A 12,921-nucleotide genomic window follows, 5' to 3' on the forward strand; every position below is an offset into this window, starting at 1 on the left:
CTATTCTCTCACTTATAAAAGGATAGAACTTCCGAGAGATTAAAGACAAATAAGAGAAAATGAAGATACTTGACAATATTAAAAGGTTACAAATCTTCTCCCGTCACCCCTTATCTCTAATCCATCGCTTAAAGGATAAGATGAGAAGAAGACAAATCTAATTCTACACCCCCAAATCAGAAAAAATATTCAAATAATATTGAAAGATACGTATCATAAATTTGATCTATTATTGTTTGATTTTAAATTTTGACATTAAAATTATTTGTATAGTAAAATTATAAGAATAATTTTTATGCTTACAAGTACCACATTGAGAAGATGGAGCCTTACGATGAGTCCTAAGTGTGGGGGTGACAAGCATGGAAGCATGGATAAGGCCTCACGATGAGAGACGAGGACAAAGGCTATCAAAGCGATGAGTGAACGAGACGATAGGCGAAGGGTGTAAGGCACCAAGAAGTAAAGGACAAACAATGCCTCATGATAAAAGCAAAGGGTTAAGACAACGAGCAAGCATGACCGTATAATAAGAGCAAAAGATAATGACAATGAATGTGATGAGTGAAGCATCACAATGAGAACAAATGGTAAAGACGACAAACATGACAAACAATAGAGTCAAACAACTCCACACATAGGTAAGGGCATTTACAAAATTATAAAAACTTGAAGGCCCTATATGAAAAAAAAAAACATATGGCACATATATATATATATGCACGCACACACATCAAAAATCCAGTCCGAGAAAGTTCTCTGGATTTCAGGAATCCAATGGTACAACTTACAGAGAGACGTAAGGAAGTTCATAGAACAACCTCTACAAGAAGTAAATAATATTGACGAGAAACTGTAAAATGAGAACAAACAACTAGGAATAAGGCAAGAAATAATTGCATGACAGAATACAATATTTATAATAGTATCTATAGTTAACTATTTACTAAGGACGGGGAAAATAATATAAAAAAAATTTGTACCATCAGCATTTGTTGATTTCCTAGTCAGCTGAAACCAATCGCCACAACATCGGACCAATAATTCTCAGTTTGTCACCACGTAAAGGCAACTACAATCACCCACCAATCAGATTGACTTCCACTAAACCAACATTAAATGCATCATGTTGTAACCAGAATAGAGAACCAATATTTCCCAGTTGTCAGTCATATTATTCTCGACCACAGGTCCAATTCAAAAACCTATTCCATCATATAATAAACCTGGTTAGCCCAAATCACCATCGTCAGTAACATGTTAAATCAAGAGGTGATAATAATAATAATGCAGGTGCATACCCTTTACTCCATGTAACCTACGCTAGACTCCTACAAAATACATATACTATACCAGCTTTAAGGTTTACACTATATATATATATATACCCTGACCTTTAGCTCACAGCTGCTCCCAAGAAAATAACTGGGAGAAATCCAGCAGGTCTCATTAGGGAGCTTGCCTCAGGTGAGTTAGCAGGGCCACCATGCAACTTTGATTCGCCTTTCATGAGTCAGGAGCAGCTGTGACCACAAAATGGTATAAACTTTTAGCAATGAACACAAAATTATAGCAAGCTCACGATATCTGCAAAAGCATTTTAACTTTGCAAAAATTATATTTGAAATGACATTTTATATGCCAAGAGTACAACTGCAGATTCTTTTAAAAGAAAGGGTGATCTGCGCAAATAGTCAGAGAATAGGTACATCAATTAGCATTGGTTTATTTACGTCATAAAAAGATGCAAATCAATGTACTAGTATATCAGATTTAAAAGTCCCACTGCAGACTGGAAGACACCTGCTAACAAGGTCTACATAGAATTGGAAGCCAGAACAAGGGCACAGTGTAAACCATCTTATAACATCTTTCATATTGGTTCAAATTTGCTAGCAAATTAATATGTAGAGAATGAATCTGTACCTTCACCACATAACTGTTCAACCCGAGCAACTATATGTTTCCCATAGGTGTATTTCTTCAGAGCTTGCAGATGAACTCTTATGCGATCCAGCAAGATTTCACATTGTTTATCAGTGCTTATTTCAAGAATCTTCTGGACCACATAATTTGCAAACCGATCCTTCCATCATTACCTGAAAAAGGGCTGCCAAAGGTTAAACATAAGAACTGGGGATGGTAAAACATCCCTAGTAGAGAAGAATCATTCTGTCGACCAAGCTGCATGGAGATCTTGTAAAACATCATCTAATCCACAAGAAATAACCAAAAAAGCTCTTGGAGTAAGAAATAGTCAATCAAGTCAATGATCGGAAACAAACTGTAACAACCTCAATTGGTACTTACTATGTTTGGTCAATGGTTTCCAGAAACGTTTTTAAGGACTTAGTTGCTACAAAAAAATTGACAATGATTTTAAATTGATAATGTGGAGAAAAGAAATTTTTTTATTCCTTTTTAAGATTGCATGCACACATAGGAGCATGTGTATACTATTCTCTGTAACAATTTACTACAAGCATATTGCTGCTACCTTAGAAATGGCAAACATAGCCAAATGGACGTGACACCTTGTATATAGATACTTTTGCAGAATTAGTGCACATGGAGTGTCTAAAACCAAATTAGGACCAGGACAACACCGTATAAGCTAATTGTTGCATCATGCATGAGCCAACAAAATACCAGTTTGGCAACAAATATACCAAGGCATGCATGGAATAGTATATATTTACCAAAATACTGTATATAGCATAAACGGATGAATCAGACACAATATGTGGTTTACCATATAGAAATAGTATGAAATGAACTCAATATAGCAAGATGTGCCTATAAGTATGGAAAGACGCACTATTGCTTAAGTTATGGCAAGGAAAAAAATTTTGATGTTGACAACAATATGCAGACCAAAAAAGCTTTGGAAAAGCCTGTGGCACCATGAAGCCAAGTTTCCTGCTAGTGGAGATGAGCATTTGGTTATTTTCATGCGATACAGAAAAGCCATCTAGAATTTTATCCTGAATACAGCACAATGGGAACAGGCAACAACAAGGTTCTCAAACTGAGTCACAACAGAAAAGTTCCTTATCAAAGTCCAATTGGACGACAAACCGTCAAACTAATGTATTTGCACATACCAGCAAATTATCATTTCCTTCAGTATGTCCAACTATTTCCTTGATCAGGTGATCTCTTTCTTCAATATTACCATACTCCAAACACTTCTCAACAACATTTGAAGCAAATTTGTGTTGGCTCATCTGTACAATTTGCCCAAAAAATTTGCTGATGATTTGGCTTCTTTCATGTGGTTTTCCCCTCTCTAAAACATGCTGAAACCAATATAATTATGTCAGGATATACCAGTCTAAAAGTTAAGATACCCTCTTACTAAGGCTTATTCTGGCAGCAACTACACAAAAATGAGAGGGACAAATAAAAGAAAAAAAATACTGTGACAACACCTCGTCTCCTCTAGAGACCACCCAAATGGGCGACTTCAATTACAGGTTAATCGTTAGATTATGCGATCAAAGGCTCCAAAAAATGTTCACTTCTTCTTCTTTCAAAAATGGTCAGTTAAAATCTACTGCCCAATGCAATGATGTCATTCAAGTAGAATAGTACTGAACTAAGTATCCATGCCATGCTGGGCATGACATGTTGATCAACAGATAACATAGTAGGTATTGTAGTCTGATTTAAAATTCAAGAATTAAGCATAAGGTGTAAGAGTTTCCCATTACCTGAACTGATGAATGACTATGCAATCCTTTATTTGTATATAAGAATGGGGTGAACCAAAGGGAAAAGTGAAGTAACTCGTGTGACATAATTGCCATACTGATCCTGTGCAAGCAGGCAAGCTGATTGCAAAATCTCATCCACAATCCAATGGCTTTGAGATTCATCTGTACAATGCTCAAGCACTCTCTACAAATAGGAGATAAGCTTCAGAATATAAAAAGCAGTATGTACAAGTGATTTTAGAACCAAAATTCTGCCTAGAAAATCATGAATTTTCTAACCTGGATCACTCGGCAACCATAAGGATGTGTAGAAAGTGTTACAACTTGACCACGAAATGCAGATATTATAAAACCAATTTTCTGTGTCAGTATACACTCAATGCACTTTTGAATCACATGGTTCCCATTCTGATCTCGAACACATCTCATGACATTTCCATCGAGTTCTTGCACAAGCTGTGTTTTCTGATTAAGCTCAATAACCTCAAGAGCCTGCAATTGGGAAAAATAATTTAAAGGGCCTGCAAGGAGATGGAGCCAGAGGGAAACAAGAGGCTTAGAAAATTTCCCTACCCATTGAAAGTGCTACTTCCGGCTTTAAACAAGATTAACTTGCCAAAACTAGTATAATCTTAAGCATTTAGCTCATTAACTTTGAAGGACTACCATTTTAAGAATCAAACTAAATGCAAAAGAAAAGTTGATGTTAAGCATATACGCTAAAGGTCTACAATTTTAAGCGCTCTCGATGGAAGCAGGAAAATAATGCATGGTTCTCTATATGTTAACTTGGAACATCATGCAAGACTAAAAAGCAACAAACCAAAAATCACGGCAGTATATTCTCTTTTTCCAACAAGTGGATCCTCTTGCAAGAAGTAAATCAAAATTTTCCATGCAGTTTAAATACCCAGGTAGGATAATAGTGGTAACAGCCTAGACTTTTCATATGGATTTTCATGAATGATTATTAGCTTAATAACTTGCTTTGTAATACAAACAACATAATTTGTTTTACTAAATAAATTTTGAGAGCCAGTCTTTGCACAGCCTTGGTAATCAGGTTTGAGTCACAAAAATAGTCTACTTGCAGGGTTAAGGCTGCACACATTAAACCTCCCCTGCTTAGATTTGTGCATATGCTATGTAGCATAGACGTACATCCAGGGCACAAGTTGAAGTTGATAAACATTTGAAAGAAGTCTCATCAATAATTTCTTGAAAGATAATCAGAGGACTTCCATCATTGTATGATAGAAAGAACAGCATGTAAGCATTTTTAGTTTCATAATTAAGATAACTATTCCCATTAGTGTCCAGCTATAACATTAACACGCTATAAAAGAAAAAAAGAACATAGTGCACGAGGTCACTGCCAATGCATGATCTCCCATCTCTGTAAGTAGAAAAACCATTTCATGACTAAAACCTTGATCACCAAAAATGAAAAGCAATCTTGCCATTGTACTAAGGCTTACCCTCTCATTAACACCTTGTTACCAGTTTATTAAATTCCACATAACCTTTACGTTGAAAACCTGCCTAATCTGCAGCATTAAAGGGAGGCATGGGTGAACATGCATATTCCACATTTTCTTTCAAAGCTACTATCTTTTAGTTTGAGACATTTATCTTGCTCCAGACAACTCAAATTGATATAATATTGCTTATGCCACTCTCAACATTACTACCCTTCAATGTCATATAAATTGAGGGAACAACCTAAAAAATATTTTATGCTTGCTTTCTTGCCATTCAAAAGGAAAATTATATGCTTGCTTTCTGGCAATATCAAAAGTTCCAAACTGTGCAGTGTACATCTGTGAAATTCTCAGCTTTCGTAAATGGTTAACAGCTGTATAATCCAATGTAACTCAAAAAAAAATCACAGAATGGTTACCCTCATTCGCTACCATTAAATCAAATCCATGGGCACCGGAAAAATGGACCTGAACTATATGTGTGTTTTATTTTTAATATTTTCTGCTATGTACAAGGCAAGAAAATAGATAGTGATATTCAGCATTGTGCAATCAGTAAACTAGATCACACGGTCTGTTCCCATTAAGTCCATCTTCTATTGCATATGTCTAGTTTGCTTCCTATAAGACCACGTCAAATTACAGGAGAGCAATTCAGTCATGCTTTATAATTAACCCATATTGAGAGAAGGCATGCATGCTAATAAGGACTATTATCCTTCAAATGAATAAAATAACAATAATTAGATTGATTGGTACCGATCAAGCAGACCAAGTTAAACTGGAAAGTAACTGTGATTGGAAAAATTGCACTAATTTCTATAGCTAGAAGTTTCTATAGCTATAAGAATGATTGGTACTGATCAAGCATAAAAGAAACTTTCCTGAACCTGTCTGAGAAAGATTTCCATTATTGAAATAGAATAAACTTTGCTGTCTGATAACAGAAATAAGCCGCATCTATGAATCCAAATAACATCATGCCAGATCTAGTTAACAAATTCAAAGCCACTGACATAAAGATCACACTGGCCATTCATGTTATGTTATGCAGCCATACAATTAGAATTTGAGGTCCAACAAAGAAAATACATAAGATAGTGTAAAATAGACCTTATGCTAGCCAGAGGAAGATACCTTCTGAATTACACGACAACCATACATCTGCAGGCTCAAAGGCAAGACATTGCCAACAAGCTTAATAGCAAGCTCTTTCCTTTGTTCAGCATTCCCATGCTCAAAAAACTGTTAAGGCCAGAGCAATCAATAGGAAAAGCCTCACATACTGATGAAAAGACTCGAAAGTACTTCCACAAGAACCAACTTAGAAATTACAATATTTTGAAAAAAAAATCAATCACCAAAAGAGTCTACGACATGTTTAGAACACTATACCTTTTGAATGACATAATTCCCGAATACATCAGTCATTAGTGAAGAAGCATGTGGAAGCACTTCCTTAAAAGCTGATGTCTTCTCATCAAGACTACAAGTCTCTAACTTTTGCTGAATAAATCGACTACCATGTTGGTCAGTGCTGAGGCAAAGAAGCATATGAAGGATATCATTTCATCATACAAAAAGTTCCAGTATTGCAATTAATAAAATGGTCAGAATTAGAAAAGACCAAATTGGAACTTGCCTAAATTCAACAATATGCCCAGCAATATTGGATAACTCATATCTACAGGCTTTGTTGGACTTAAGCTCTTCAATAAAAGAGTATGAATTTGAGTAGTCAGCCTTCTCGCATCTTCTTTGGCCTTGCCATCCAAATAAAGAACCAGCATTTCCGAACGAAAACTTTATGTTGCCATTTTTTCTTCCTGAAAAGCTTGTCCCAGCTACTGATGATCCTTGAAAAACAGTACTGACAAGCGGGGAGCTTGGAAATTGCATCAGGAAACTGATGTTTGGAGAGCTCTCATGGTAATTGGGACTAACACTGCCTCCTTTTATAGCACAAAGTGTATTGACACCAGCAACTCTTGTGGCCTGGGGCGTCTGATGAGGCAAATATGCAGAAGAAGCTGGAGCTGTTGGTAGACCAGAAGAAACAGGTAAGCTTCGCAAAACACTTCCCCTAAAGATCATTGAATCATACTGACCTTCAGTAGCGTATGCATCTATAGAGGGGTACTGATAAAAAGGCACATATATAGGATCTGGAAAGGGAGGCTGAATAGCTGGAGCCAGCTGCCCATATATCTTATACAAATGCTGCATCTCAACTCCAGATGCAACATTTCCCCCAGAAGAAACTCCAGAAGCTCTAGCACTGAAGTTTGCACCCACAGCATTCTCAAAAGGCACCAGATTACCAGTATGATGAGGGATTAGCAGAAACAAGTGGAGTAACAACTGGGGGATTTAGTGCATACCCACTTATCCCGAAGTGGGAAGGATGTAGGCCAGAAGATTGCATGTTGTGGTAATATGGAGTTCCATATGCAGCTCCTGTGACAAACGATGGAGAAACGCCAGAGGATTGCAACAAAGGTTGCACTTCAACAGAGGGTAATTTGGGTTGTCCATGAGAATAGTGACACCCACTAATTTGAGAACGGTGCACTCCTTGAGCAAGTACATGAGACTGACCAGTCTGAACATGGGAAGACAATCTTCGTGTATTTATGCCAACTTGCTGCAAGTCTTGCTGTGATTGGTGACTTTTGTGGCCATCAGAAGATAGCCTTAGCTTCTTCATCTCATCTTCAATATTACCAAGACTTAGATCAACCACACCGCGAGGTAAAATGCTGTTGTGTATATCAGTGCTGCCATTGGTTGATTCATTTTGACCTGGGTGTAGATTAACTGTCTTCTCAGTGGATGCTGGGCGTAGAACTGATACACAACCAAAATCATCATCCGATGTTGATCCAACTGAATGTAGGCATAGGTGACGCGTATGAGAATTGACAACAATGCTGGGTGTTTTTGTTTCTGAATTAGTCTTGCCAATTGAAGAATCATTTAGAGGATTCGGAAACTCATCTTGATTTGATGCTTGCTCTAGTATTATGCGGCTTGACGGATAAGAATGATCATCATACAGTGGACATGGAGTCTGAGAATAATCTTCCTGAAACATTAAAAGCAACCAAACTTCAAAAGGACCATAAAACCAACAATCACTATTCATGTATGACATATAAATTATTAAAAGAAATTTATACTCATCAACCATAAAATTCAGAAATAATTCCAAGAGGACTTTATGTCCATTGTGATTACACAAAAAATTAGCAACAAAGTCACCTGATCACACCATGTTTATATAATACAATGTTTATATTTCAATAACTTAACAGGAACATAGAATTTCCACCAAGAAATACCCACTCAATCCCACCAAACAGCATCTGTTGGGCTCAGGCAGTTGTCCAGTTGTCACAGCGTGTGCTAAAAACAGTACGTACTCATATATACTGCTTAGCACATGCATGAGTAAACAACTAGTTTAGGCATATAACAATGCCACACAATGGGCAATGCATGCAACAAACCAACCATTCTAGGACCAGCACGGCTCAATACCTCAATGCATATCATGGTAAGTTCCAAAATCCAGCCTCTCAATATGCAGCAATATTTTCCGACTTTGTGTCATTCTTGATGCATCCCAGCCTAGGAAAAAAAATATTAGTGTGTTAGAATCTAGATTCAATTTTTTTTATTTTTATGAATTCTGATTTTTTTATATATTTTTATGTTGGATTTGTCTTAGATAAGTCTTATTATTATTTTAGGCTTCCTTTCAAATGATGATAAGAAAATATCTTACTTTTAAGAAGTACAGGATGAGTTTGAAGAGAAGATAAGATAAAGATCTCATCTTATACAATCTTAGTAGTAGTTGAATTGTTAATTATAAATGAAATCTTAAATGCTTACATATGTAAAACAAATATGACATGAATTTTTCGATGAGAAAGATTATATTTCTTCAATGTGGGCCTACTATTGTGTTTTTGAGATAGATAATTTCTTCACATTTTCTTCCACTTCTGATCCACAATCTCTTCCCTCTGATCTTTTACAAGACCACAATCTGGTCCCTTTACTCCAATTCCATATATTTAGCCATATTTCAAATATTTGTTGCTTCAGTTAGCTACTTTAATTTCATGATAAATGCTAGATCAAATTGGAACATAGATGTGAACTACCCCAACATTCAGTTTCTGTCACCTATTGAGGTCATGTCAAACAACTTCATGACGCTAACTAGGACCAACAAACATCATGTCAATAGAATTGGTTGTTTTAGAACTTAGATTACCTAAGAGAATGACTCTAAATTTATGTTGTTGGGAGTAAGGTTTTAAATTCCAGTACAATACCAGCTCCAACAAGTCAGGTCAGTCAGTAGGGTGCTGAGATCTTTCGTGATATACCAACTTATAATGTTCAATTTCACTGGGAATAAAATAAACGCATAAGATCCATAACTCATAGTTGGTTGAATTCGTAAATGCTGATGAACAGATACCATTCCGATTGGCATGTTAAAAAAAGCCTGAGTGAGTTTTTTTAGCATAGACAATCAGCAAATCATTTAGTAGGGGCCAGCCTATGCCATGCAATAAAAACAAAAAAGAAGGTATGCTAAAAGGAACAATCTTGAGATGCAAATGCACTTTTACCAACTAGATAAGAACAGGGAAAAAAACAGTTAAGCTGTAAGTAAATTTAGTTTAGTATTCAAATTACCTGTCCCAAGTCTATAGGATTCACATGCCATCCTGGTGAAAGAGGCCCAGGAACAACATCAGTTTTTTTGTCTGTCAAGTCACTAGATTCAATTCTAGGTGACCTATCATCCTCGGGTTCCTCATTATGAGTCGAAAGGGCGGATAGTGAGATAAAGAAAGATGCATTGCTGGTGACATCAAATGAAGGCATTCTCCTGTTGTCCCCAAGCCCACCAATGTGTTGCATCAAATGTCGATTCTCCCGAGACATAAGGGGAGGAGGAAGCCTCGGATTTAAATTCACATTTGTGCAGTAGTATGCTAGGTAAGCAGGATGAGCACGGAGTTGCTCTTCAGATTTACAGTTTTGGGCTGCATTGCTTAAGTTCTCCAAGCTGCCATCCAAGTCAACAGTCTGGCCTTTCATAATGTCAAACGCTGCAAGAGAACCTTCCATGCTAGGTGGAGCACTTCCACTTCGACTAAGGCCACTAGTGTTCTTGTTCCCATGGTACCTTTGTCCTTCATAAAGTAATCCCAACTCTTCCGGCGCTAAATTACTTGATGATGCAAATTTTGATGTGTCCTTAGTAAGGGGCCAGTTTCCAGGACTATTACTCCCTATGAATCTCAATGGATTCTCTGTAGCCATTTATTTCAAGAAGCTGTTTGTTTCTAGGCAAACAGCACTTAGACCCCAAAAATATTCTGTAGATTCCTGGAAGTAAGCAAGTTATTTTCACCCATTACTGTAATTCAGATGTGAACTCCAGCTGGTGAAAGGGCATTGCAAGTTTGCAACAACAGCTGCATAACTTCAGTGAAGCAGCTGACTTTCAACCAACAAATATACAAAATGATCAACTGCAAGTGACAAAAGAAAACACCAGTAAAATAAAATAAGCATAAATTTTCTATTTGAATAAAATCAAGCATGAAACTAGCAAATAATAATAGTACGGTAAACATGAAAATTGCTTCAACTTTATCTACTGAAATTACAATAAAAAACACATACTCAGAAGTCCGAACATGCACAAAAACGATAGTTAACTGAAGATAGATAAGAGGAAAAAGACCATCGAAACCAAAACTTAACACCTTAGGCATAGAGGTACAGTAAGCTACTTATTTTTATATTAGTCAAAATTGGTAAAATAGCAACCAAGTAATCAAATTTATAACTTAATAAAATTCAAATGACTCGATCAGAAACACACAGCGATGCACATATGATTCATCTGGTACAGTGGAGTTCTTTGCCAAAGCACCAACAATATCCTGCTTAGAAGTTTAGATCTAAAATCTTGCTGATACAGTAAGAAAAAACCGATAAGCAGAAGTGCAACAAATAAGGGCAAAGCACTTCAGAATTCACCAAGCAAGCTAAAAATGGCAATTAACAACACTAGGCATGTAACAATCCATTTTTCTTATACAATTAATCTATCCCCTGTGATTAACTTATCCAGAGCAACCACTGACAAGACCAAAACCATAAACACCAAGAAGATAAAATAAACATAAATTTTATATTTGATAAAATCAAGCATGGAACTAGCAAATAATAATAGTACAGTAAACCTGAAAATTGCTTCAACTTTATCTACTGAAACTACAATAAAATACACACACTCAGAAGTCCGAACATAAATGTAGGCACAAAAACGATAGATACCTGAAGATAAATAAGAGGAAAAAGGCCATCGAAACCAAAACTTAACCCTACCATCCTAAGCGTATTCTAAGAGAAAGAGTAAAGAAAGAGTCTCGAAACTTAACGGTCAGGACACAGAGAAAAGGAAACTTCAGGCAGATCAAGGTCCGAATTTCTCAACTAGATTCAAGAAACGGTAAACCGAACAGGAACACGGGATGATCATCGAACCCTAGAGCAGGAACGATAAGGGGACGGGAACCATGCGGAGGACTCTCACCCCGTTCCGCACGTCGCCAGACCAAGCTTTCCGTAACCGCAATCCAATCTAAGAACAACAGCATTTCTCGCTCGGTTTGGCCCGATCAAGAGAGAAATCGGGCTGGGAAGTTGAGCAGAAAGCGGGCCTCTTCCTCCCTCGCTCGCCTGCGCTCCCTCTCTCGCTCTCTCCTTCCGCTTCTAAAACCCTCGGTCCCCGGGCTTTTGGAAATTTCGTTCGGCCCGGAACGCCCCAGATAACGTCAGTGGCCCCTCCGTCCTCGCATGGTTAGAGATGGTGGGACCCGACGATGTCTGGTCCAGAACGAGAGGGTTTCTTTATACGAGTCGACTTAATAATTAATTGGGTACGATTCCAATGCTGCGAAAACCTTCATTAGTATGGGCCCCATCAATAATTAAAATAATATTTTTTCCTCTTTTAGAATGTGATGAAACGTAGGACATCATCATGATATCCATCTCCATAATCTTAAGATTTCCTCGAGACCGAGTAAAGGAGAAGAACCCTCGAGCAAAACGAAACTTGAGGGCCGAAGTAGATACGTTAACCCAAGTCCAAAAGGATGCCCACCAAGACAAAAGGGGCCCATATAGACGGTCAATAGAACACGAGAGGGATGACCGATTTGAATTATTAGAAACCTCTATCTTTATATTTAGAGAGATTGTTTCTCTAGATTTGGATGACGGTCATTGACAAATAATATTACATCATATTAAAATGAATTGCACTGTGGATAGAGTTGGAAAGGGGCCGCCGCTTTGGGGCAACCGAAGAGCCACGCTGCCATGTTCCTATTGGAAAACAGTTGCTTGGACTGGAGAGCGGTGCAATCACCGAATCAAGATGTAAAGAAGAGAAAAGGGAAGATTTGCTGGTGGGAGGGGCAAAGGGACAGATCTCGAATGGAGAGTTCACAAGATGTAAGTAAAGAAAGGAAGATTTCTGGTCGCAGACTTTATTTGGTGGGGAGGGGGAAAGAAGCTCTGAAGTGTATGATGATGTCCTTCGATCACACACACACACACACACAAAAAAGGGGAATCAAATTCACTAACATAGACATTAATCTTACCATACCCCAAAT

The 12,921-nt window shown here is 37.4% G+C and overlaps 1 protein-coding gene across 1 annotated transcript; it reads right to left on the reverse strand.

Moving 5' to 3' along the window:
• Positions 1 to 1,105: 1,105 nt before the first annotated feature.
• LOC135586042 (pumilio homolog 5-like) lies at positions 1,106 to 12,022 on the reverse strand. Its single transcript, XM_065135081.1, has 12 exons — positions 11,832 to 12,022; positions 9,914 to 10,758; positions 7,579 to 8,282; positions 7,306 to 7,475; positions 6,840 to 7,233; positions 6,593 to 6,734; positions 6,335 to 6,442; positions 3,996 to 4,208; positions 3,790 to 3,900; positions 3,105 to 3,299; positions 1,927 to 2,099; positions 1,106 to 1,523 (listed from the first exon to the last, which is right to left on the reverse strand). Exons 2-11 carry the CDS (start codon positions 10,544 to 10,546, stop codon positions 2,049 to 2,051), a joined length of 2,721 nt encoding a protein of 906 aa, XP_064991153.1. The 5' UTR covers positions 10,547 to 10,758; positions 11,832 to 12,022; the 3' UTR covers positions 1,106 to 1,523; positions 1,927 to 2,048.
• Positions 12,023 to 12,921: the final 899 nt, after the last annotated feature.

This window comes from Musa acuminata, chromosome BXJ3-1, assembly GCF_036884655.1.
Source record: "Musa acuminata AAA Group cultivar baxijiao chromosome BXJ3-1, Cavendish_Baxijiao_AAA, whole genome shotgun sequence".
NCBI lineage: Eukaryota > Viridiplantae > Streptophyta > Magnoliopsida > Zingiberales > Musaceae > Musa > Musa acuminata.

Excerpts from the sequence above, each read along its gene's own strand:
- LOC135586042 (XM_065135081.1), bottom strand. The coding sequence starts at position 10,546 with ATGGCTACAGAGAATCCATTGAGATTCATAGGGAGTAATAGTCCTGGA. Across the intron at positions 6,735-6,839 it reads GGGCATATTGTTGAATTTAG|CACTGACCAACATGGTAGTC; the intron begins GCAAGTTCCAAT and ends TCTTTGCCTCAG. Across the intron at positions 3,300-3,789 it reads ATGGCAATTATGTCACACGA|CATGTTTTAGAGAGGGGAAA; the intron begins GTTACTTCACTT and ends TATTGGTTTCAG.